This window comes from Micromesistius poutassou, assembly GCF_964030765.1.
Source record: "Micromesistius poutassou genome assembly, chromosome: 19".
NCBI lineage: Eukaryota > Metazoa > Chordata > Actinopteri > Gadiformes > Gadidae > Micromesistius > Micromesistius poutassou.
In genome coordinates this window covers 14,946,546-14,972,358 of record NC_140289.1, presented here as the reverse complement: position 1 = coordinate 14,972,358, position 25,813 = coordinate 14,946,546, and the positions used below count along the sequence as shown (strand labels likewise).

The following is a 25,813-nucleotide window of genomic DNA, read 5'->3' as shown; positions in this document are numbered from 1 at the left end:
GGAGGAGTCCCTCCTGGAGGAGGAGTCCCTACTGGAGGAGGAGTCCCTCCTGATGGAGGAGTCCCTACTGGAGGAGGAGTCCCTACTGGAGGAGTCCCTACTGGAGGAGTCCCTCCTGGAGGAGTCCCTACTGGAGGAGGAGTCCCTCCTGGAGGAGGAGTCCCTACTGGAGGAGGAGTCCCTACTGGAGGAGGAGTCCCTCCTGGAGGAGTCCCTACTGGAGGAGGAGTCCCTACTGGAGGAGTCCCTCCTGGAGGAGTCCCTACTGGAGGAGTCCCTACTGGAGGAGTCCCTCCTGGAGGAGTCCCTACTGGAGGAGGAGTCCCTACTGGAGGAGGAGTCCCTACTGGAGGAGTCCCTACTGGAGGAGGAGTCCCTCCTGATGGAGGAGTCCCTACTGGAGGAGGAGTCCCTACTGGAGGAGTCCCTACTGGAGGAGGAGTCCCTACTGGAGGAGGAGTCCCTCCTGGAGGAGTCCCTACTGGAGGAGGAGTCCCTACTGGAGGAGGAGTCCCTACTGGAGGAGTCCCTACTGGAGGAGGAGTCCCTCCTACTGGAGGAGTCCCTCCAGTTTCCTCACCCGGTTCCTCCCTGGTTCCTCCCCATTGTTCTCTCGCTCCGCTCTGCTCACTACGCTTACTGGACAGAACGCTGCTATGCTCGCTCTCTAATAACCAGGTGATGCTCAGCGCCTGACTGATCAGCACTGAGCACGGGACTGAGGAGCGCTGACGTGTATAGAGGAGCGGGCCTCGTGACCTCATAGAGGTCCGCCGGGTTCTGCTGGCCCCAAACGACACGTGGTGTTGTGGTGTTGTGGTGTTGTGATGTTGTGGTGTTGTGGTGTTGTGGTGTTGTGATGTTGTGGTGTTGTGATGTTGTGATGTTGTGGTGTTGTGGTGTTGTGGTGTTGTGGTGTTGTGATGTTGTGGTGTTGTGATGTTGTGGTGTTGTTATGTTGTGGTGTTGTGGTGTTGTGGTGTTGTGATGTTGTGATGTTGTGGTGTTGTGGTGTTGTGGTGTTGTGATGTTGTGGTGTTGTGGTGTTGTGGTGTTGTGGTGTTGTGATGTTGTGGTGTTGTGGTGTTGTGGTGTTGTGGTGTTGTGATGTTGTGGTGTTGTGATGTTGTGATGTTGTGATGTTGTGGTGTTGTGGTGTTGTGATGTTGTGGTGTTGTGATGTTGTGGTGTTGTGATGTTGTGGTGTTGTGATGTTGTGGTGTTGTGGTGTTGTGGTGTTGTGATGTTGTGGTGTTGTGGTGTTGTGATGTTGTGGTGTTGTGGTGTTGTGGTGTTGTGATGTTGTGGTGTTGTGATGTTGTGGTGTTGTGATGTTGTGGTGTTGTGATGTTGTGGTGTTGTGGTGTTGTGGTGTTGTGATGTTGTGATGTTGTGGTGTTGTGATGTTGTGGTGTTGTGGTGTTGTGGTGTTGTGATGTTGTGGTGTTGTGGTGTTGTGATGTTGTGGTGTTGTGGTGTTGTGGTGTTGTGATGTTGTGGTGTTGTGATGTTGTGGTGTTGTGATGTTATACCCAAAACATAAACGCACTGTGTGGCCAGGGCCCCGTTTCCCGAAAGCATCGTTAGCCTAAGTGGGTCGTAAAGTTCATCGTACGAGCATTGTAGAGTTTTCACACCGTTTCCCGAAAGCATCGTTGCGTAACAAACGTCGTTAAAACCCTCGTAACTAACGACGGCTCCAGGGGCACTCGTAGAGCGCTAAGAGCATCGTTACTATAGCCTCAGCGGAGTCACCAGCTGGACATTCCGTGGTGTCCTCGTATTGATCAATGACAGAAGACATACTGTGCATGAATCATGCTGAGACCAGCGGGTGTCTGAGAATTTCTGCAGGCGTTTTTTGTTGCGATTGTTTGCCATAAAGCACTGTAGGCACGTCGGTGAGGCTGTGATCGATGAAGTTCACTATTTATTGGACCGTGTCTAGACTGTTACGAACATCCCTGAACTTAGTGGAGTGCACAATCGCCATTGTGACTGCTGCGGGATGTAGACTGCGTAGACTGCTGCGGGAAACTGTGCTGCAATGCGTGCCTTTCCTGCTTACATTGCCCGCACCATCATACCCCTGCCCAACAATATGGGCAGGAATCGATCTAGACCAGCAACAGCAATAGCCGTGTCAATGCCTCTGCGTTTGAATGATGATGAATGAATGGAACATTGCATTTTTAATGTTGACACCAAAGTTTTTAGACTAGAGAGTGCACGGCGCGCCAATCACTGAATGAATGAATGAAACCTTCTGCGGAATCAGAGAAAGTCTGCCCTCTCCGCTTTGCGGTGCAAAGCATGTTTCAGAAATCAGCACATTTAGATAAATGCTATAGTTGTCACACAGACACATGCTATTTTTTATTTTTGTAATATGGAATTATTTCGGGGAGAAAATGCCGTGAAAAAATTTACGCACGGTGCGTTCAGGATTAGGACTGATATAGCATATGTCGGCCTAGACAATTGTGTTTTAATATTTGTAGCATTCATATTAGTCTATTCTTTTCATAGGCTACTCTGCTGTTGGCCTTGATGGGGAGATATTTTTTTGCTGCCGCAAAATATAGTTTAATCCAACAACATTCCTGCGTCTCCCCCTCATACAGAGCCCATTTCAGCACCGTGTCAGTAGACAGCTACAATCCTACGACGTCGTCAGAGCAGAGCACGCGCGTTCATGTTAAGAGGAGTTTCGGGAAACACTCTGAAAAAAGTTACGAAGCATCGAAAGATCCTTCGTAAGAATGATTGTACGAGCGTGGATCCATCGTTATCGGGAAACGGGGCCCAGGAAAGACTAGTAAAGCTAGCTGTTGGTCTTTTATCAACTTTTATGATATTGATATTTAAACATAAGTCTGAAACTGTCATTCTTGTAGATCAACTGGAGCACACACACACACACACACACACACACACACACACACACACACACACACACACACAGAAGAGGCATATCATCAGAACAGCTCAGCTATTCTATATTTGATCTCAAATGTATTCAAACTTGATCACGTTAGCTATTTGTTTAACTCTTCACTTTATTTGTTTCCAACCATTTAACATGTATTAGATATTGTGCCGGTGTACATTGTTTACTGCATTTAGACTCTGTTCAAATCCCTTCACTTGATTTAAGCCATTCATTCATTTACTAAAACATATTTTCAACCTCACTTTGCACTACAGCACTCATTTAGCATTTTCTAGTAATATAATGATATTGTTTCTTTTAAGATGGCTAACCTGCATTAGTTATGCTCCAGTTATCTACACTCTCTCCCATGACTGTAGAAAGAAGGGTGCTATGAGCAGTTGGTTTTTTAGATGCTTTATTATAACATTTATTTTGCTGCTCACTTAGGGGCCATCTTCATCAGCCTATCGGGCGGGATGACCAGCTCTGAGTTCACCTGTCAGAGAACACTCTTTTAGAATGGGTTCTTTCTTAGGGAGACACAAGATCACTTCAAAACCATTTTAATCTTGAAAGGGAGGCTTTACTAATTATCTATTGCAGTAACAGTTGATAACATGACAGGGCTGGAGGTGACATCAGAAGGAGGGCGTGTACCTTAGCGTTTAGGGACTGCTGCAGCAGCATGCGCAGCTCTGCATTCTGCCGCTTCAGGCCCTGAGTGTCCCTGAAGAGCTGGGCCCGCTCCGTCAGCACCGTGCTGGGGGAACAACAAGGGTGCATTCATGCAGCCATTTTATAACCAGTGGCCACTCAAAGCGCTATACAACATTGCCTAACATTCAACCCATTCACCCATTCATCCACACGTTCACAGAGTCAACCACGCAGGACGAGAAGCAGTTTGGGTAGTGTCTTGTTCAGGGACACCTCGGCACAAAGCTAGGAGGAGCCCGAGATCGAAATAGCAACCTTCTGGTTGCCAGTCAACCCGCTCTACCTCCGCAGCCACTGCCCCCCGCGTTGGGACTCTGTGGGGGGGGGGGGGGGGGGAATTTATTCTTTAGGTTTTCCTAGCTCCGTATTACTCACTGGTACTTCTCCAGGCCGCTATCCAGGGCGGTCCAGATCTTGAGCTTGGGCTCGGGCAGAACGTTTGAGAGGCTCTCCCAGAAGGCAGCCTGTTCGGGCCCGTCGGGGGCCCCTGTGATGGTGGAGCTGTGATGCTGGGGGGCCGACTGCTCTCTGACGAGGACATGATACAGGGAAGGGGGTCAATGGAGCCACTGCACAAGTGGTTAAGACATCAGACATTAAATATAATGTGAAATCGTTTACATTATATTTGATCATGTCTTATTAATTATATTGATGAAATATGATCCAAAACATCTGAGCAAACGGGTCTCGTTGGATTATTATCATCTAAATGATAACGTAGTTGCCATTGCACATTTCTTCCTTGTCATGTTGGTGGTTGTATTATAAACACAACTCTATGTTCTGAGGGGGCTTGGTCTGACCTGGGCCGTCTGTACTGGGCAGTGAAGGCCTTCAGGGCAGCCAGGACCTCATCGGGGTGGAGGAGGTTAAACGTCCCGCTCGCTGTCCAGCCGTTTCTGAATCCCTCTGCCTGGATGCGGGGGAAAAAAGGGAGAGTTACCACGGTTACCACCCCCAGACTGTCCCCATCTCCACTGTTCATCCTCCTTTGACTGCACAGTGGAGGATGTGTAATGGATTGATGTCTGCTTACATCAGCCTGCTGAGTCGGTCGTTGTTGGTAGTTTGAGAAGAACTCAGCCAGCCGGTACACGTCCTCTTTGCTCTCAACTCCCAGGGACTGGGAGACGAGGACGACAACAGAGCATACTCCATTCAGCAATCTCATTTTTCTATTCATTAAAGAAATCGATGTAAACTGCCGTTTGGTAAACACACACATTCAATGCTCTGTAAAACGTTGTGTGTTCAAAACAAAAAACAAAAAATTTAACTCACAGAGAAAATGGAGTCCAGTTTGATGAGAGACTGGTGGTCTTTGTCCAGTGGAGACATCAGCGTGAGGAGTTTGCTTTCGATCAAAAAGCCCTGGGATGGAAAACGGAGGGGAAGGGACGTCAAGGTTAATATAAATAGCTAACTTGCTAAATTGGCAGCTTACCACAACCATAGCACTGGCCTAAATAACAACCAGAGTCCAGAGCTCACCGCCTCGTCACACAGCAGCTGCAGCAGTTTCCTCACGGTGTCGGCGGACACCTCCCCTCTGCCTGCCTCCCCCGCCGCCGCCCCTCCGCCGCTCTGGCTGGCGGACGACGCCCCGTCGCTGCAGGCCTCGCCGTACGCCACCGCGCTCCGTGCGCCCGTCGTGCCGGACGAGGCGCCGACCGACGCGTCAGCCTTGGCCGGGCCCCGGGGGGGCGAAGGGAACAGCTCGGGGGGGGCGGCGGGCCGCTCCCAGACCAGGCCCAGCTGCTGCTCGTGGAGGAGGCGGTCGATGTCCAGCACCCTCCCCGCCAGCTCCCTCACCTCCGCCTCCTTCATCCGCCACACCTCCGCAAACCGCTCGCTGTCCACGGCCGCAAAGTGCCTGCAGTCCACGGACCCAGAGAGGAAGAGAAGGAGGGGGGCGAGGGACAAAGGAAGACAATTATGGGAGAAAAAAGAGAGAGAGAGATGCACAGAGGAAGGCACCATCAATTATTGACTGATGTTTTTAATGTTTTTTTGACATCAGAAATTATGCATCACAGCATTATTGCCAGTTATGTCATTTCACCAAAATAGCAACAGCAAGAGCTGATGCAATCAATTCAAATAACATTGTAAGCATGTGTATGTGTTCATGAGCATAGCTGCAGTATATGTATCCTTCTCCTACGCACTTGATCTTCTTCTGCATGAGTGTGTGTTGCTGCACGGTGCGTGTGTAGTCGTCACACTGGCCGTGGCCCTCCTTTGCAGCCTGCACACGATTGGCCTTCAGGCCGTTCAGGACGTCCTGCAGTCTGCAACACAACCAGGGCAGGAGACGGCCGGTCAGAACGACACTGCATAATGGATCATCAGTACTTTCTTTCAACTCATGTTATGATATCAAATGCATGTTCTGAACATGCATTGTTCTGAATCTCGTCCGTTTAGTGCCATTGAAAGCGTTTATGCAGAGTAAGGTGTAATGTGGATTTAAACTTCAATATAGTGGTTGCAAAATACTTTGGGCAATTTGGTCGGTAGTACTATTGTTGGATCAAATTCTTCTGTCTTCTGTCAGAGAGAATACTAAGGAGATATCCCAATTTGTGTGTGTACGGTGTGTGTGTGTGTGTGTGTGTGTGTGTGTGTGTGACCTATTGATCTTCCGCTTCAGCTTGGACTGGATAATCATGCTGTCCTTCTCTCTGTGCATGAGCACGTGGATGTTGAACTCCTGTTTCTCCTGGTTGAGCTGGGCAGTGGCCTTCTGCTGCTGTTTCCAGAGCAGCGTGGTCTGCACACACACAGGATTGGATTTGGATTTGATTCCTTTATATATGTGTGTGTGTGTGTGTGTGTGTGTGTGCTTGTGTCTTAGTGTACCTGAACATCAGTCTCCAAATTCTCCCTGATCACGTTGTAGTCCTCTATCTCCGCCAGCCTCAGCTGCTCCAGCATGTCCTCGTACTCCTCCATCTTCCTCCTCCTCTCCATCATGTTCTCCAACTGAACGGCCAGAGGAGGCCTACGTTAGGGGTCACTGACACCCACTGGCGAGTGGCATTACACACAAACACACCGGTGGGGGAGGGGCAGGTAGGTCATTTGATGTGTGTCTGTGTGTGTGTGCAATACAGAAATCTATCTAACACAGCAAACAACTTTGACCTCCAAAACACCAATGCTTTCACAAGAAAATTCTCTCCTGAGACAAACATCTATTTCTACTCCCATTGAAACACCCACATGTTCTGTTTGTGTTGCATGTTTTGGTGTAGGAGGTGATCTTGTATCAGTCTATTAAGATACATGAGAGAGGGAGAGCGACTGGGAGGAAGTAAAGGGGAACCCCTCTACTGTGCAGCTGTACCTCTGTGGTGGACCTTTGCTTCACGTGTTGCTCCCACTCTTGTCTGTTGCCCCTCAGCAGGACCTTGCGTTCCTCCTCGTACGCTTTCTGTGCACAACAGGACCGAGCAAATGTCAAACGTGTGTGAGAAACTGAAGATCACAAGTTTGGAGGTCGAGTGGTAGCGTGATTAAAAACATGTTTATCCACTGATCCACAGAAAAGTTGCTTTAATGTTTGAGGTATTGATGATTCATGTGATTTTCAAGGTTTTGAAAGGTCACTTTAAGGTAAGTGTTTACGTGTCATTCATCCATATTGTTTTGTCTATTTGCTTGTATGACCCTATCAGAACCGAGGGTAAAACTGGCTGATGATTCTTTGCTTCGAGCCCCTCTATACGTGGAGTAAAGCAGGTCATGACATGGCCGCATGCCTGAGATATGCTGAGCAGCAGACCACTGGTCAGCATGCCATTCGGGCAGCATTCCATCTTGATGCACAGAGAGATCGAAACCAAGCAGCACAACTGTAGTCATTGCTATTGGAAAATTATATAAATCAATATGTGTAATGTTTCGGTCATCGAACATTGAAAATGGACTCTGTTTCTGTGAGAAGGCAGTAGAGAATAGATGGGTCTTAAAGGGGTGATATGATGCTTATCGACTTCCCTTTGCTTTGTACTGTTATATGCCATATGTTTTCATGTTTTACGTCTGCCAAGCTAGAAAAATCTAAGCTGGCACCAGCCGTAGTATTCGCGTCCAGAACGCCCCTCAATAAGTGTGTGAAACAGATTGTTTGCGCTCAAACTTTACTTCCTTAACAGTGTTACGTCAGGCTGTGCAGTGGGCGGTGCTGAAGTGCAGAAGTCCCGCCTCCCGGCTACCCACAACTGTAGCCTCCCGGCTACAACTTCTTTGCCGAAACACACACAAAGGGTTCGACCAATTGCAAAAGAGTGGGCGTGATGACCAATCACGGGGCTACTCTGGAGGGGGGCCTTATGGCGACGTGATAAAAAACAACGCTTTTGAAAGACGCTGAAATTGGTTTTGCAGAAATTAACAAGTAACCCTATTTTAGTAGTACCCCCAAATGCAATTATTAACCCTAAATGATGTGGGATCTTTAAGGCAGGATGAACAGGGAGGGACTCAGACGTTGGAGACGTGGGTTCCTCACCTCGATGTGGTCCAGCTCCTCCCTGTTGGTCCTGGTCAGGGTCTTCACCTGCTCCTCCATCCTCTCTATCATCAGGTCCACCTCCTCCGCCTGGCGCTTCAGCGCCTTCACGTAGCGCTCGTCACGGGCCTTCAGCTCCTGTTTCACAACACACACACACACACACACACACACACACACACACACACACACACACACACACACACACACACACACATCATTTTTGTGAGAGTCGAGTCAAGTCAAGTCATAGCTTAGGTCAAGCAAGTCACAAGTCAAATCATAGAAATATAACAAGCTGGTAGACAACGGTCTTAAAGTGCTGGACTTTTATTTGCAGCAAATATTTCAATATGTCGCAAAATACAGTGAGTAAGTATGACTTACATGTCCAATACTTCAAAGAGGCCTCACCCTGTGTGTGCGTGTGTGTGTGTGTGTGTGTGTGTGTGTGTGTGTGTGTGTGTGTGTGTGTGTGTGTGTGTGTGTTGTGTGTGTGTGTGTGTGTGTGTGTGCTACCGTCGTTACCTGTTGCAGATCATTGATGAGTTTGCTCTTGTCCTCCAGCACCTGAGCACACAGCTGCAGTTGGCTGCCCAGAGCTTGGTGGAGATCCTGGGGGATGACCTTGGTCTTGGCCTGGCTGAACCCCCTGGTGATCTCCTCAAACTTCTCCATGCTGGACCTGGCCTCGCTCTCTAGCTTCTCCACTCTGGCCAGGGTTGGAAGATGAGGTTCATGAGGAAATACAACATATCTGTTCTTAGTGGCTTCATTCTGATTATTATTATCATTCATACTCACTGAGCACTGGTCTGATGTATTTATGAACAACTCAAGCTACGGTCAAACTCAAAGACGGTACAGTGAGAGAAAAAATAAATGTCTATAAATGTATATGAGGAAAGGAAAGTGTGCATTACTGGAGTCTGCAAGCTTCCCTCAGCTCAGTCCTTCTCTGGGACTCTTTAGCATCAGCTGCCACCTGGATGTTTGTGATCAGCTGCGTCCCATCGCTCAACAGGTTGACCAGCATCTGAGAAGCCGTGGAAAAAAACATGAATTATGAGTTATGTAAAGACTACCCCTGAAAGACCCCTGAAAGACCGACTAAAGTGTGCATTACCCATGGCCGACCATCTCTAACTTGTATCTCTCTTTCACTCACATCGCTCTCTCTCTTATTCTCTTTCTCTCTGGCCCTCTCCACCGGCTTGTCTCAGTGTATCGCCCTTCATTTCATCCAAGGAACAGAAAGTGTGCAGAAAAGATGGTAGTGAAAAGATGGCAGTGGGCCTCCAGGAGGTGGTCTTGTTGTTTGATGCTATGGGGAAGGCCAGAGCCTGGGTAGATGTCTCAGGTGTCTTCTCATAGGAACATTTGGTTTTCAGTGAAGATTTGATATAAACAGTAACAGTTTTGTAACATTATGTACCCTCCTCAATGCTCAGGCACCTTGTAGAGTAAACGTGTACTAAATGCACCTCATTAAAACTCACTTTATAGACTGCACAAGACACTTCATGGGAAGTTGCAATAGCACAAGATCTTCACAGCTTTTTACTGGTTTGAATGATGGTCTATGTGATTGTATTTTATGTGCTGTATGTTGTGTGTATTGCCTTTTTTTTAACCTGATTGGCACCAAGGCAAATTCCAATCAACTGTTGACATGGCAATGAATTGTATTGTCAAATTGTATACTCATTTAAAATTAGTATAAAATAAAAAAATAAAAATACACCGACCCTTTCACTTAGCTCCGCTCGCTGCTCGCTCTGCCACTTCTCCTCCTTGACGGGCAGATCCTCGTGGGAGTCCTCTCCCCTCTGCGCCCTGGGGAGAGGGGTGTCATCCAGTCATCCACCGTCCAGATCAGACACGGCTTGTTGAATACTCGATTCTGATTGGTCAGTGGAGGCTTTCTTCATTGACCAATCACATTTATTTGTATATATTTTTCTGCTATGGACGCATTTCCAATCGTATTTGACACGCAGTTTTTTAGCGGAAGCAATCAAATTATTTTTAAAGCAATAACATATTTTTTTGTTGTCCCTTCAAGATGATTGAAGGTGATTCACAATAACGACCGGCTCGCTGTAACGGTATCCCTTAAACGTGGTGACCGTGTGTAATGTAGAGAGGAGAATCCCGACCTCTCCTTGGCCGTGCTGCGCGCGGCTCCGCGGAGGCACTGAGCGTCGGTTCTCTCCTGGTGCGCTTCTGCCGCCGACGAAGAGACCACGTTCTCCGCTGGTTTCTTCCCATGTTCACTCATCTAGATATCTTGATATCTAGATATCTTGACTGCTGTTAAGTAATGACTGACAGCTTTTTAACTGCGTTTAAAAATCGGTTACGATTATACGACGGGAGATCAATATTACCGCAATTAGGGTGTTGTGTTCGGTTGACGTTGCTATGGATACGGGTCCTGACCTGTAGGTCGCTTAAAGGGCCAGTGAGCCCGAAACCACATTTTGAGGTCAACATAGCAATCTATGCCATTTTATCAGTTCTTGAAATAACATAAGATATTATGTTATTTCTACATAACATAGTAGATGTTACTTCGTCCTTTTAGAATATAACATGCATGTTCTGGGTGGCCCAAGGTGATTTAACTCTAAATAGGCCATACAGCCATTTTTGAGATCGGTTCTGAGTGGGAAAAAACATTCGCGCCAGACTTAATCTGCACTGCATGACACAGAATAGATTACACATGTGTTTTGTGATTAATAAACATTACACTGTACCAGTGGTGACCAGTTTTACATTACAAAAATATATTCTGGTTTTCTCTGAATGACGGTAATATTTTAGTAACAGTGAAAAAACTGACAAGAAGCAGTAGTAGATTTAGTGCATATACAGTACTTTCTTGTGTACGGTAGCTACTTTCTTGAGTGCCACTATGACTGGTAACTCAAAATATTAACATTCTTAACTGCATTCCTAATAGGCCTAATTGTGTTTAATTTGTTTCCAAAAATGGATCTGGTAATATGTTTAATTAGAGATGAAACTCCATAAAGTTCCATGTCCGTTCCATGTTGCAACAAGTGTTTCATTTCTTAACCCATGCACATTTACTGAAAGTGTTTGCGGGGATCTCATCGTGTTACGTTTACATGGGGGCTCCAACGCCTGTGGATTGGGCAGCACCCTTAATGTCTGGAGAGCACACATCTCTGACGTACGTACACAAGACAGCTTATCTCCTGTCCACATGAAGAGACACTTCCTCAAGTGTCCTGAAGACATTGGATCTAATGGGTATTTTAAAAATCATAATCTACCACAACTGCAGTTGCTGTTCAATGGCGAGGCCACTACAGGCTTGGTATGTCCGAAAAACTCTTGATTCTATTAAGATAGGTATCGCAAAGTTTTATATTATGTTAAAGAATTAATAATATTCTCTGGGTTGTTAAAGGTTTTTTTTTTTTTTTTCCTGCACCTGTAGTAGCATATAACTTTTACTATTATTACTATTTATTACTATTACTTTTATTATTTTTTTTATCATAGAGAAGATTAATCTATTGATACATTTTGATTTGTTTCCTACCTGTGGCTTTTTGATTATTCTGTAATACACAAGGTTACTCATATACTATAATAATAATATAAAATGCAGTAAAGAATGCCGCAAAGAGTTGTTTGTGTTTGTTATTGTTTAGGTTTTGAGGTAACTTTTTGCACATAGACAGAGAGGTGAGACCCAAAACTAATTTTACATTCTACTGTAATGTCTGATTGACATTAATTATCCACAGTGCATTATTAAAGCATTAGCCCCTGCGTAGCTCAAAATACATTGAGACATTTATTATTTTTTGAGGGGAAAGGGAGAAAGCTTGTGTGGGGTGGCTGTTGTTTCTGTGGTTAAAGCAGGTTAAACACCATTCAGAGGGCGTCGTGGCTGTATGGGCCCGTGGCACTGCTCCCACTGCTGGCTGCTTTTGATAAGAGAGGGAGGAGTGGTGATCCTGACACGTGCCTTATCTCCTGGGCCTTTAAATGTCTTCTGTGCACGTGTCCTATTCATTTAGAAGACCATTAATGCCTTCTCATTTGTCTGTTGTTTTTGTTTACATTAGCTAAAAACTGCCATCAACATCTCAAAGTGTACACAGATAGCATGTTAAAATGAATATCCACCACAACTAACTAACATAGTGTTATTTACTACTAAATTGTCTAAATTGTCCAAAAGTATAAGAGACAAGGCCTATCTTGTGTCATTCCCACAATAGCAGCAAACGTGTTACTATAAGGAATTGATGGACATTCAAATGAAAACATTCAGTTTTTCGTACCAAATACAATTAAGCATTCAACTAAATTGACTCGAAAGGTAAAACGCAAACACTGCAGGACTTTTAGATTCTGAGTTTTGATTTATTCATTGAATCATGGTGATACAACACATAGCTTTGAACAAACTGTACCAAAAAAGACAAAGATAGTGGGGAGAGGAAGAAAGGAACATGATTTGCGTGTGTGTATATGTGTGTTTGTTTGCGTTTGTATTGTGTGTGTGTGTGTGTGTGTGTGTGTGTGTGTGTGTGTGTGTGTGTGTGCGTGTGTGCGTGTGTGTGTGTGTGTGTGCATATGTGAGTGCAATGGTGCAGTTGTGCATTTAATGTGTGTGTGTGCATATGTGAGTGTGTTTGTGCATTTGTACGTGTGTGTGCCTGTGCATGTATAAAGGCCAAGGTACACAAGTTCTCACACCGTTCCTTCTCCAGAACGGAATTCATTGAACATCGCTTGATCACTCCCTTGTGGTTGTTCTGTTCCATCGGTTGGAGCACCATTCGAGCACTGATGGATGTGTGTGTGTGTGTGTGTGTGTGTGTGTGTGTGTGTGTGTGTGTGTGTGTGTGTGTGTGTGTGTGTGTGTGTGTGTGTGTGTGTGTGTGTGCGCGTGTGAGGGCTCAGAGTTAATGAAGACGTTAATCTCAGAGTCTCAGATAGCCGTGAATAGGTTAGGAGGGGGAGGAGGAGTGGAAGTAGAAGGAGGGGCCAGGCAGTACATCTCATGTCGTGCCTGCCGCCCACCCTCCACTTCCTCAGGTGTAGCGCCCGCTGTGGGGGGCGTCGGTGCATGAGATTGCAACTGCAAAATGGATTACAGGATCAAACATGTTATAGCTCGCGTGGGTGACACATGTATGAGCGCACAAGTGCACATAAAAAAAACACATCTTTCATCCAGAATCAGTTGGATTCTGTTCTTTTTGTTCATTTCATTTCACAGTTTATCCTCTTGTCATTTAGAAGGTGACACTTTTACTTTCCCTCTTTTGTGCCCTGGCTCTTCTGATTCTCTGCTCACCCTTAGTCACTCACAGCTTAACTGGCCTGGACCAATACGGACACAGAGACAGTCTTAGTACAAAAGCAGACCAGATTAGCCAAATGCAGACCATTTCCAAACCCCCGTCACGAGCATTACTCCTTGCAGGTCAACAGCTCAGGAGTGTTGCTAGTATACCTATAACGATTATTCCCTCCGTCCCTCTTGAGTCTCTTTGTTGCCATTGAGCTTGCTTGTCCATCTGTTCTATTGGCTCCTACACCCACTACGTTCACACTGCCTTCCTCCCCAGAGCTCTGTGTGATCAGTGAAGGAGGCCGCAGGCCGCAGGATCACCATGGACTCGGACCAGAAGGACAGCTCGGCTCCCGAGGAAGGAGGAGCAGCGGAGGGGTCTTCGGGGGGATTCGAGGTGACAGCGGGCCGCCTGGAGCAGCTGATGAAGAGCATGGAGGTCCTGCTGTCGGAGGTGGAGCAGCTGCGCGCCGGCTGCAGCCACCAGGCGGCGGAGCTGGTGACCACGACCACTGAGCTCCTGCGGCAGCAGGAGGGCCTGAAGGAGAGCTATGCCGGGCTGGGCCGTGACATGCAGGAGGTGATGGACACCATGGATGAGCTGCTGAGCACCAAGAGCGCCATCGACGACAGGGAGAGGCAGTCGAAGAAGCTAAACCGGCAGCTCTGAGGGTGGGGTTAAGGTTTGAGGTTGGGAGACACAAGAGGTGGTGATGGTGGTGCTCTCTCTCTCTCTCTCTCTCTCTCTCTCGCTCTCTCTCTCTCTCTCTCTCTCTCTCTACTCTTCCCCATTGCATGGAGAAGCAAAGAAAAAGTGATGTAACAGACGGTGGGGGGATTTGTGGACTGAGTGGATGTCGGAGTAAATTGAAGAGAAGTGGAGAACATTATAGGCTTGGCTGATCCTAAATAAGAGTCGTATAGTGTATGATATTGTGGTTTTTCTACTCTATGATATCTTGAACTAATAATCATACCGACGGTATGTGTGTGCATGTGTGTGCATACTAGTGTGTGTGTGTGTGTGTGTGGGCGCGCATGTATGTCAATATGCGTGTGTGTGTGTGTGTGTGTGTGTGTGTGTGTGTGTGTGTGTGTGTGTGTGTGTGAATCTCGTGTGATCCTCCTTCCACTTTGTCCTCTACTGAGTGGACAGTAGCAGCGCTATTTAAACAGGACATCCATCATCCTACCCCACCACTGGGGAGGACGTGGGTGACTTGGTGCCACACATCAACAAATCGCTTCCCCTTTCTTTCCTGATGTTAGGCTTCGCTTTCATCCATTCATCGTATGGCACAGAGTCAAAAATGTCCGCCACAGACCCCCCCCGGAGACACAGCTCCACAAAGTGCTGGTGCTATAAGCCAGTGCGTGCTTGGTTGTGGTTGTGGGGTGCAAAACTAGGACATTCTGTGGTTCAGCCCAAACCACCGTCACTGGCTGCCATGGATCCTATATGTATTTATGTGTGTCGCCGCTTTGTATTTTCTGCTTTTATTTCTGTTTCAGAATGAGTTGTTGCAACTACTGAATTAAACTATTAAATGTCTGATTTAAAACCAAGAAATTGCAATTGCATTTATCTTAAAATGTAAAAAAAAACATTTACATTTAAGCTATATAGTATATACCATTTATCTTTTTTCAGTATAATAGCTTTTTTTTTGCATTTATAAAATAAACTAAAAAGAAGTGTGAGCTCATTAAAAAGCTCATAAAAAAATGAGAACATAGTGTACATTAGAACATTTGAAACCTGACACCTGGGGGGCGGGGGTGTAGTATTGGAGAGTTTAGAGGTGAGGAAACAGAGAGCTGAGTGTCAGTACAGCTACCTCCTCTACTGGGATCCACTCCCATCTGGACCGCTGTCTAGGCAGGACAGATTCCCTGTCAGACGGTAGGAGCGCACTGCATCTTAACTTACAGAATGAATACTTATTTTGACCTTTATATGATGTGAGTTCAGTCAATCAGAGGGGATTTCTGCATGTAAATGCTTTTGTGACTGAAATGACAAGATCCCTGGGGAAAATAACTAAATCGATGAACACAAAAGATCACACCGTTCCTTCACATGTTGGAGATTTATTTTTAATATATTAGAATATTAATGATTTGAATATGTTATAACTGAATTGATATGCTAACATGTGCCTCTCTACCAGTAGTCCTTCAGAGGCTTTTGGACATGGACATCCTTCTGCTCTTGGTTCTTCAGCTGCTGGCTGTGCCTGTATTTACTGTAAGGTTCACTTTGTATGGCTCTCAATTCTTTGTACTTAAAGCTTAGCAAAGTATCAAAGATAAATATAAAAAAGAATAACCTGAGAGATCTGGACAAGTATATATGGCCCCACTGTTGATATTCAAGCTATGCAATGTTTAACCACCACTTCTATTTCGGTGGGTCTCCTGTGGTTTGGTGGTTTGTGGTGGACTGCGGTCTCCCTGAGTTACACTGTGTGTTCCATAGGCTGTTCTTTGACTCATTTTAGTGCTTGATGTGATGTTTCAGCAAACAAATCCCAGCCATGACATCTGGGGGGGTTATGGCGCCTATGGGCCATGCAGTCGTACCTGTGGGACAGGAATCTCTGTTAGAACCAGGACGTGCATCACCCAAAGGTAGGACAGGGGAGGTATAATAAATAATAAACCATAGATAAATTCTGTAAGAATGTATAATAGAGAGATGAAGACAAAGATAAAGATATGTGTTATATATAATAAATAATAATTCAATGTTAAATACCCATTTTTTTATTACATTAATCTTAATTAACATTAACATAACATTAACACTAATATTCCTTCTTCTCTCCTGTAGGACGGATGGAGGTCATAATTGTGTGGGATCATCCAAGTCATACCGCATCTGTAACTCACAGGTAGTTCTATCCTATAATCTCTCTCTCCTACTCTCTTTCTCCCACCTCTAGCTCAATCCTCTCAGTGGAACAAACCTTCTATCCTCTGTCGATGCAGGAATGTCCTATAGGATCCAGGGACTTCCGCCAAGAGCAGTGCTCCGAGTTTGACGGACTGGCCTTCCAGGGAAAAAGTCACTCGTGGGTGCCTTACCAAGGAGGTGAAGGTTACGTCTTTCCTTCAGAACAGGGCAAAATGACTGTTCTTTTTTTTAATTCCACTCTAGAGCTAAGGACACAACCAACATGGAAAGCTGTGACTAGTTAAAGCTACTTATACTAATCCTAGTATTTAATCAATTAATTCATTAATTTCCCTCTCAAACTCTTGGACAGCATGTACCGAAACAAGCATTTTTGACAGATTTCTCTCTTTTCTGTAGCTTCCAATCTGTGCGAGCTGCACTGTGTCCCCAGAGGGGGAAGCGTCTCCTACAGACAGAGGGCGGCGGTGGTGGACGGGACCCCCTGCGGTGTGGGACGCCGTGGCATCTGTGTGGACGGTGCATGCAGGGTAGGATCTACACAGCAATATAGACCTTTGCGATTTTATGAACATGACATTTTGGTTTAGAATCGTCAAATGCACTCATGTTGTTATGGATTTAAACTGGACATTCCAGGCAACAGCACAAGTGTTAAATATGTATGTAGCTATTGTTTGTTTGTGACCTGTGTTTTTATTTGGTTTATCTTTAATTGAATATCATTTACATCAAGTGTTAAGAATCCATGACTTATTCGCTAGAAATACCAAAAGAGCATTTCCTCTTCCTCCACAGCCACTGGTCCACGGAGAGTTCCTGGGCCTGGACCAAAACGTGCAGCCGCCCGTTGTCTCCTCGGCACGGGCCCCCGTGGCTCCGCATCCGAGGGACACGCAAATCTACGTCTACACCACCGGCGTGTACGGAGCCTGCTCAGCCACCTGCGACGGAGGCATGCAGTACCGCAGCGTGCAATGCGTGCTCCAGGATCCGGTGAACCCGCGCGCGGTGGACGAGACCCACTGCATTGCCCGAGTGCTGCAGAGGCCGGCGTGCCAGCAGGCCTGCAGCATGCACCCGTGTGTCGCTGCGGAGTACAGTATGTCCGTCTTCAGTGGGGTCGGTACCAGGTCTACCTATTCATCTGTCTGTCGTCAGTCTCAATAGACAGGGTATCAAAGGATCCTCGTAGCTGATACACACAGTGATGTGTTCACACTCATGTTCTCTGCCCGACATCAGTGCTCGGTAACATGTGGAGAAGGCCAGCAGAGCAGGGACGTGTTCTGCGCGGGTCTCTCTGGGGAGCGCCTAGACGACCGCGCTTGTAGCGGCCTGCAGCGCCCCCCGGCCGTCCAGCCCTGCCACAGGCCCCGGTGCCCCGTCCACATTACCTGGCACGTCGGTGACTTTAGCCTGGTATGTACATTGTGCTATCTGGACCCCCCCGCCCCGCCCCCCCACCCCTGGTTTGGCTTTGTTGACAATGATTGACGGGTTGTGATTCAACGCTCTCTGCAGTGCACCAGGAGCTGTGGTGGTGGGGTCAGAGACAGGAGGGTGGGGTGCTACGATACAGACCTCAACCCCTACTTAGAGCACAGGTGTGGATCCACCGGCAGGCCTGTCGCCGTGGAGTCATGCAACACACATCCCTGCCCTGAAGCCCAGAGTAAGCATCCTATCCCCCGGTCATTGTATTTTGTTGTGTGTGTGTGTATTTCTATTGATTTAACCTTGTATATTATTTCCAGTGGTCCCAAGTGTGCATGGCCCAAGAGCCAATGACCCCCCCTCAAGAGGACTGGCGCCTTACATCCCAGGAGAGCAGGCGGGTATGCCAGACCATGTGTTTCTATCTAATGTTCTTGGCACGTTCAAACATGCCAATGTTTAACAAGTTCTTTAACAACATGTATCTTGATCGCTGGCAGATACGCATGATAAAAATGTAGCCTAAAGGGAATTTGCGAAATAAAAATAGATCGACGCCTCATTTTAATGACTATTCTCAGGTGGTAAAAAAAAACAACTATGTTTCCAGGTTATCATTTTCTTTGTCTAGGCTATAATTATCCTGCTTTGTCTGTGTTTAAATCTTTCACTGACAAACACGGAGTTCCCCGCTGTTTTATGTACTACCTCACTACCAGGGGCCATACTTTCATCATGAAAATTAAACATACCTTCTGCTGTATGAAAAATACAAATTAGAAAACGTATATATCTTAAACAAGGAAGCCGCAGGCAGGTTAAAGAGCTCAGCATGTGTTATATTTTGTCTATGTGTGTGAGTTCCCACCTCAGGTCCCAGACCACGTGAGAGCATCACAGTTGACCACTCCCCCCCTGTGGTCGGCTCTCAGTGTCAGCAGTCACCACATGGCTGCTGCCCGGACCGACACACTTCTGCCACTGGCCCCAGGAATAGGGGATGCCCCGGGGGTGACTGCGTCCGCACCAGGTATACTTGCTCCTCTGAATCTGTATTGTCATTTGCAATGTATACATCAGAATTTCACAGGCAGCTCATATTTTGTGAAAAAACAACAATAGAGATTAAATCGATTTCATGCAACGACATGAAACAAACAATCTCTCTCTCCTCCTCAGATACGGCTGTTGTGTGGATGGGATAACTCCTGCTCAAGGGTTTGGAAGGGCAGGTTGCCCTGAGTACTGGACCTCAGTGGTAAGAATTTGTGGTGGATTTCATGATTTGTTTGCTTGATTCAGTTTGCGTCGGTCAGTTCGCCAAGAAGAATCGTTCAGAATCGTTTGTTTGTTCGTTCAGTCGCGTTTCCGGTAGCGGTGAATCATGGAATGCATGGTTCTCAGCTGAGTCGATCAGACTCAACTCCTCCTTCGTTCTCAAACGAATCACGATCGTGCAATGGTGCAAACGGTCAAATCAACACAACATTAACTAAGTTCCTTTCAGCTGAGGAGCGCTTAATGTTCGGAATCGGGATGTTGTTGCCCGGCTGGCTCTCGTGACGTCTCAGTTTTCACCACTTAACAGTCAGTGAACGAACAGCGACTCGCGACGCAGCGTCAGTGACTAGTGGGTGGGTCTGGGAGACGAGTCTCGGAGAACAAACGAGAGAGAACTGAAACGGGGAATCAGGTCGGTTCGTTCTTGTTAAAGAGTCGTTCATTCGAATTGATTCATTCGCAAAGGTTACTCTTGTATGGTTTCAAGGATTTTCACTTCCCAAATACAATACTAACACACCACTTAGCTAACCGCTGCATTATTGTATTTGCCTTTCTGGTTCATCAGCCACCATCTGCCCCCGCCATTCCATCGCCTGGAGACCTCTGCTCCCTGCCCAGGGAAGAGGGTCCCTGTGACACCTGGATGGTTCGCTTCTACTACGACTCCACCATGGGGAAATGCACAGACTTCTGGTATGGAAGTTGCCAGGGCAATACCAATAACTTTGCCTCACTGGAAGCCTGTCAGAGAAAGTGTGGGAACCCATCGCTAAGGGCGACCCTGCATGCAGGTCCCACCTCTTGGAGAGCCATGAGAACAAGGAAGTGAGCTCTCTGAAGGAAAGTGAAACCCTGATGCACAAATAAATCAGATTATGACGTATAAGGATGCGTTACTTTGATTAGACATATTTCTACTAATCATAACGATCGTCTAAAATTTTGACTAGTTACTATTTTTATTAATCCCTGTTTGACTTATAGGGTAGGCAATATGTTTTGAATCGATTTGTCATATTTGTCGAAATTCCCATACATCCCAAAGGCAATCAATAAACTAAATGGTCCAAATTTTTGTACATTGTTACATTGTTATCTGGTATCTGTGACTCTCGAAGACCGAAGTCTATAGCCAAGTCAACAGCCTTGACAACCACACATTGATTGCTATAGATACAGTGTATACAGTGTTAAGTATTTCTCCCCAATATTTAGCTTAGCTAAACACTCAATTCAAACTGTCACAAAAGGCCAAGTTACTGAAACAACCAATTAAGCCAACGGAGGCAACACCTCCACAACAAATTAACTTCATATGACCTACAAGTTTGCATGCACAAGTTAAACAACTTGTACAGCTTGAGGCATCATGGATGTAGAGATTTTTTTCCCATGGGCCCCACGCGCCCCACCGTTAGCCCCGGGTCCCACCCGTGCCGCGGACACCCTACCCTAGCCTGCCGGGAGCCATGGCCAGGAGGAGGAGGCCAAGGCCCCTCCGGTCCAGGAGGACCCGGCCGTGCTGGTGCTGAGGCTCAAGGCCAACCAATGTATAAGTAAAATAAAAAAATAAAAACTTGCCACATCTGCAAGCCACAAACCAAACTACTCCCATGCATTCCCACTGAAAAGGTGTATAAGCAGTCAGCTGGCGTCCTGATTACCTATAAAGAAGCTAACTGTCCTTCTGAGACGTGCCGACCTTGGGGCAACTGGCTACTGCCGGTGCTGAACTCGATACAGTATGTTGGTAAAGTGTACGAATGTCTGCCCCTGGCAGAATTTATAGAACTTCGGACCAGGATTGTCCCAAAAAGAACAAAAGCAAAACAATAAACAGTGCTCCGAAGGAAAGGCAAAGCCTAGCTGGAGCACGGTTCCTGCGTGAAACTAATAGCCAAAACAAACAGACGTTCTCACCTGAACGTCTATGGATCCAGATTTTTCACCATCAGGCTTCGTGGACAATCAACCCAAAGTTTGAAATTTGAGGCTCAAGTCAGCAATTAAATGTGCAAAGAAGCTACCTTGGTCCACAAAAGTGCAGATAAAACCACACAGCTTTGGGCAGTGGACTACAGTGAACATATACAAGTACAACATTAACATTATTCTTAATGGGCATATAAACCAGACTTCAATATAAGAACAATGTGCAAATGCAAACATAAAACTGGGACTGCTGGCAAAAAAGGTACTTATCAGGGTCAAGGTGATAAATGCTCTGCAGTCCCATGACCAATAGCCTCCCCATGGGAAAAGGAACCTGTGGCTTTTAACTCGGTCCTGGTGCTCCTGAGCATGGGCAGAGACATGCAAACAGAACAGGGACAAATACTACTGGGAACACAACAAAAACATACTGGGAAACACATACAGCCGTGACAACAGACCAATCAGTGTTGAATTCAGACGTGTGGTGCATATGTTTTTTGATTGGGTTAGGTAATGAGTGGGACAGAACTTGATCAATGTCCATGTAAACACTGAAAAAAAGTCAGTATTATTGTTATTATCATAATTGTGGAGAAACCCGGGACAGTGATAGTGAGTGTTGAAAATTGGGACATTTGAGGGTTTTACAGATATTTGTCGGGACTTGGGACACCCAGCTTGAAACCAGGGCAATCCTGGACAGTACTTCTGGGCCCCGTTTCCCGAAAGCATCGTTAGCCTAACGACGTTGTTAAAACCGTCATACGATCATCACAGAATTTTCGGACCGTTTCCCGAAAGCATCGTTACATAACAATGTCGTTAAAACCCTCGTAGCTAACGACGCCTACAGGGGTACTCGTAGAGCACTAGGATGCATCGTTACTATAGCCTCAGTGGAGTCACCAGCTGGACATTCCGTGTATTGATGTGTTTTATTAAAACACGTCATCCAATACCACTGAATGTCCATCTGGTGCTATTTCGCAATACCCCAAAAACAGTGGTTCCCGCATATATATTACTCGTAGACTACTGTTAGATTCAAACAGCAAAGACAGAGACATGTTAGAAGTCAACAAAAATATAACTTATTGCAGCAATTAAAAATTCCAAAAAGAAATGTAGGCCTACCGATGAAACGCCACGTCACAAGGCAACCCTATCACAAGGCATATAATAAAATCAAATGATTCCATTGCTCGTGTGGGAGGTCGCTTGCGAGCGGCACTTGCTGTCTCCCTCTGATTTTAATTCAACCATCGTGGTTAAAATGTCCTCATATTGATCAATGACAGAAGACATACTGTAGCCTAATCATGCTGAGACCAGCGGGTGTCGGATAATTTCTGCAGGCGTTTTTTGTTGCGATTGTTTGACATAAAGCACTGTAGGCGCGTCGGTGAGGCTGTGATGAAGTTCACTATTTATTGGACCGTGTCTAGACAGTTACGAACATCCCTGACCTTAGTGGAGTGCACAATCGCCACAAAGTTGAGAGCGTGGTTTCTGCAGTGAACGTAGACTGCTGCAGGAAACTGTGCTGCGATGCGTGCCATTCCCGCTTACATTGCCCGCATCATCATATCCCTGCCCAACAATATGGGCAGGAATCGATCTAGACCAGCAACAGCAATAGCCGTGTCAATGCCTCTGCGTTTGAATGATAATGAATGAATGGAACGTTGCATTTTTAACGTTGACACCAAAGTTTCTAGAGAGTGCGCGGCGCGCCAATCACTGAATGAATGAATGAATGAAACGGAATGCAGGAATCAGAGAAAGTCTGCCCTCTTTGCGGCGCAAAGCATGTTTCAGAAATCAGCACATTTAAATAAATGTTATAGGCCTAGTTGTCACACAGACACGTGCTATTTTTTATTTTTGTAATATGGAATTATTTCAGGGGAGAAAATGCCGTGAAACAATGTACGCACGGTGCGTTCGGGATTAGGGCTGATATAGCATATGTCGGGCTAGACCAAATCAATTGTGTTTTAATATTTGTAGCATTCATATTAGTCTATTCTTTTCATAGGCTACTCTGCTGTTGGCCTTGATGGGGAGATATTTTTTTGCTGCCACAAAATATAGTTTAATCCAACAACATTCCTGCGTCTCCCCCTCCTACCGAGCCCATTTCAGCACCGTGTCAGTGGACAGCTACAATCCTACGACGTCGTCAGAGCAGAGCACGCGCGTTCATGTTAAGATGAGTTTCGGGAAACGCTCCCCTAAAATGAACGATGCATCGTGAGATCCATCGTACGATGGATCGTACGAGCATGGATCCATCGTTATCGGGAAACGGGGCCCTGGTCAGCTTATGCCGTGTTTTCACTGGCGGGTATGCTTCGGCCCAGCACGCCTTGGCCCAGTAGTGAAGGTACGGTTTGGCCCAGCACGCCTTGGCCCAGTAGTGAAGGTGCGGTTTGGCCCAGCACGCCTTGGCCCAGTAGTGAAGGTGCGGTTTGGCCCAGCACGCCTTGGCCCAGTAGTGAAGGTGCGGTTTGGCCCAGCACGCCTTGGCCCAGTAGTGAAGGTGCGGTTTGGCCCAGTTACGGCTGGGGTTTCCACCGCCGACAGTACCCTTATGGTAGGGCGTAAGCATCGTGACCTCATAGCAGCCCGACACAGTGTAGCCTAATAAATCCAAGGAAACAGAAGAACGCGCACAATGAACAAAGAGCAACAATGTAGGACGTCCAAGAAGGACGTCAAAATTATTTATATTTATATATATATATTTATTTATTTATTTATTCATATTTATAGATATAGATAGATCATAGATATAGATATATAGATTCATATTCAACAATGTTTTATTTATCTTGGTTTTTATCATTATTAGTAGTAGTAGTAGTAATAGTAGTAGTATTTATTTGTAGGTTGTTTTTACGATCCAGACTCCAGACCAATGGGCGGCAGTAATGAACTGATGAGACAGATGGTGCCTTTAATAAAAACAAAACAAGAAGAAGAAGACGAAGAGGGCCATGAAGAAGAAGACATCAACCGGAACACTACTAACTTCATTTCCTTTATATTCTTGTGCTTGATTTTTAGTGCAGCACGAGTGAAGGAAATATATTTTCTATACTTTGAAATACGGTTGTTTATTAAAAAACAACAAGTAGAAGTTCGACGTCTGAACAAAAATGGTAAGTGGTCAAATTTGTTCAGCTTTAGAAGACGATGCGTTGTTTTAATGACTGGTTTACCGATGCTAAGCTAACGGAGCTATGCTAATACCAGCCGAGCGAATGTTTTCATCTTAACCTTCATGTCGGTGGTCAGATGTGATCCAAGTTCTGGTGCATTCCTACCATTTGCTGGATAATATTTAACTAGTCATAGTAAATAGTCAATGGATTTCCAATGAGCTGCAAAATAAATGCTGTATAATAACATGTCTCCAACTTATCCATATCATATATTATATATTGGGAGTTTTTTCAGTGTACACTGTTTTCTTGGGGTTTCATAAGTCTGTTAGATTTCTTTTTAATTGTATTTCTTTTTACAGTCTCACACAATTCTGCTTGTCCAGCCCACAAAGAGACCCGAGGGCCGCACGTATGCGGACTACGAGTCTGTCAATGAGTGCATGGAAGGTGAGGTCTACATGTTTTAATCGTACGCGGTTCATCGGTTATTTCTGAAGTATGACTATCTTTCTAATATTGCTCACATTGTTTAAAGAATATAAACATTTCATGGCACTCTCACTAGTTTGTTTCCTTTTAAACAAACGACAGTTTTTTTTTAGCGTACTATTTGTTTGATCTATCAATCATCACTGTAAGTAATTGTGCTACATCCATCCCAGTATGAGTTATATTTCATGGCATGGTCTGCTGCAGCAGATATAGATGTTAAAAATCCATTGAGCAAGCATTTCCAGCATTAATCCTGATTTTTCCCTCATGATCATTCTTTTTCAGGTGTTTGCAAGATGTACGAGGAGCATTTAAAGAGGATGAACCCAAACAGTCCGTCCATCACTTATGATATCAGTCAGTTGTTTGACTTTATTGATGACCTGGCAGATTTAAGCTGTCTTGTGTAAGTATAAGTGCTCAAGAAGGATGCCATGGGAACTTTGTCACTTCATTCTTTCTCTTTCTTGTAACTGAACCTTTACTCACAGGTACAGAGCTGACACCCAGACATACCAGCCGTACAACAAGGACTGGATTAAAGAAAAGATCTATGTGTTGCTGCGGCGTCAGGCACAACAGGCTGGGAAGTAAATGCCAGAAGGAGGTTGCCCTGCAATTCAAATCTAGGAGAAGTTTGCTGTGCTTAAAGTAATGGATACTTACTCAATTAAAATCCATAATTGAGTGGGGGGTGGGTGGGGCATACATTCTTATTGGCAAAGTGGAGCCTAATTTTCAAGGATGGAAACGCTCCATGAGACCGATATTTTTTTTTTTGTCAGATACTGGTTTCTTTTAAATGTGTGGTCAGTTTATATGAGCACTATTTGACATGTTTTTATACCTGTAGAATAGGCTGTTGTGGACAGATGGGTGTTTATTTGAATGTGGCTGCACAGGTTTCTTTTGAATGTCAAGTGAAGCAAATTTACATTTTGTAGCCTGTTACTATTCCACCCTTTTTCTCAGTTTTTTTTTGTATTTTTTTTCGGTATATATTTACTTTGCTTCTGTTTTGAGTGTTTCCAAATAAAACCTTGTTTTCGTTCTGACTTTT

At 45.6% G+C, this 25,813-nt stretch overlaps 4 protein-coding genes across 4 annotated transcripts; 3 read left to right on the top strand and 1 right to left on the bottom strand.

The window, feature by feature from the left end:
* Window positions 1-3,374: 3,374 nt before the first annotated feature.
* drc1 (dynein regulatory complex subunit 1 homolog (Chlamydomonas)) lies at window positions 3,375-10,452 on the bottom strand (the record flags this gene model as incomplete). The annotated part of the gene is made up of 16 exons (XM_084483850.1): window positions 3,375-3,431; window positions 3,593-3,695; window positions 4,028-4,180; window positions 4,459-4,568; window positions 4,692-4,778; window positions 4,937-5,026; window positions 5,147-5,528; window positions 5,824-5,946; window positions 6,289-6,428; window positions 6,518-6,640; window positions 7,005-7,091; window positions 8,172-8,309; window positions 8,700-8,883; window positions 9,095-9,207; window positions 9,920-10,007; window positions 10,331-10,452. 16 exons carry the CDS (start codon window positions 10,450-10,452, stop codon window positions 3,375-3,377), a joined length of 2,100 nt encoding a protein of 699 aa, XP_084339976.1.
* Window positions 10,453-11,418: 966 nt separating this feature from the next.
* On the top strand, window positions 11,419-15,036 carry LOC311363621 (uncharacterized protein). The gene is made up of 2 exons (XM_084483576.1): window positions 11,419-11,520; window positions 13,796-15,036. The coding sequence occupies exon 2, from the start codon at window positions 13,841-13,843 to the stop codon at window positions 14,186-14,188; it is 348 nt and encodes a 115-aa protein (XP_084339702.1). The 5' UTR covers window positions 11,419-11,520; window positions 13,796-13,840; the 3' UTR covers window positions 14,189-15,036.
* A 608-nt stretch (window positions 15,037-15,644) lies between these two features.
* On the top strand, window positions 15,645-20,095 carry paplnb (papilin b, proteoglycan-like sulfated glycoprotein). Its single transcript, XM_084483545.1, has 12 exons — window positions 15,645-15,766; window positions 16,040-16,149; window positions 16,352-16,412; window positions 16,510-16,612; window positions 16,835-16,965; window positions 17,234-17,557; window positions 17,681-17,857; window positions 17,960-18,110; window positions 18,193-18,273; window positions 18,746-18,902; window positions 19,052-19,130; window positions 19,722-20,095. The coding sequence occupies exons 1-12, from the start codon at window positions 15,665-15,667 to the stop codon at window positions 19,983-19,985; spliced, it is 1,740 nt and encodes a 579-aa protein (XP_084339671.1). The 5' UTR covers window positions 15,645-15,664; the 3' UTR covers window positions 19,986-20,095.
* Window positions 20,096-24,105: 4,010 nt separating this feature from the next.
* Window positions 24,106-25,809, top strand: LOC311363832 (enhancer of rudimentary homolog). The gene is made up of 4 exons (XM_084483808.1): window positions 24,106-24,255; window positions 24,621-24,708; window positions 25,039-25,159; window positions 25,245-25,809. The coding sequence occupies exons 1-4, from the start codon at window positions 24,253-24,255 to the stop codon at window positions 25,345-25,347; spliced, it is 315 nt and encodes a 104-aa protein (XP_084339934.1). The 5' UTR covers window positions 24,106-24,252; the 3' UTR covers window positions 25,348-25,809.
* The last annotated feature ends 4 nt before the right edge of the window (window positions 25,810-25,813 follow it).

Excerpts from the sequence above, each read along its gene's own strand:
- LOC311363621 (XM_084483576.1), top strand. The coding sequence starts at position 13,841 with ATGGACTCGGACCAGAAGGACAGCTCGGCTCCCGAGGAAGGAGGAGCA.
- paplnb (XM_084483545.1), top strand. The coding sequence starts at position 15,665 with ATGCTAACATGTGCCTCTCTACCAGTAGTCCTTCAGAGGCTTTTGGAC. Across the intron at positions 17,858-17,959 it reads ACGTCGGTGACTTTAGCCTG|TGCACCAGGAGCTGTGGTGG; the intron begins GTATGTACATTG and ends CGCTCTCTGCAG. Across the intron at positions 18,903-19,051 it reads GGTGACTGCGTCCGCACCAG|ATACGGCTGTTGTGTGGATG; the intron begins GTATACTTGCTC and ends TCTCCTCCTCAG.
- LOC311363832 (XM_084483808.1), top strand. Across the intron at positions 24,709-25,038 it reads TGTCAATGAGTGCATGGAAG|GTGTTTGCAAGATGTACGAG; the intron begins GTGAGGTCTACA and ends ATTCTTTTTCAG. Across the intron at positions 25,160-25,244 it reads GCAGATTTAAGCTGTCTTGT|GTACAGAGCTGACACCCAGA; the intron begins GTAAGTATAAGT and ends CTTTACTCACAG.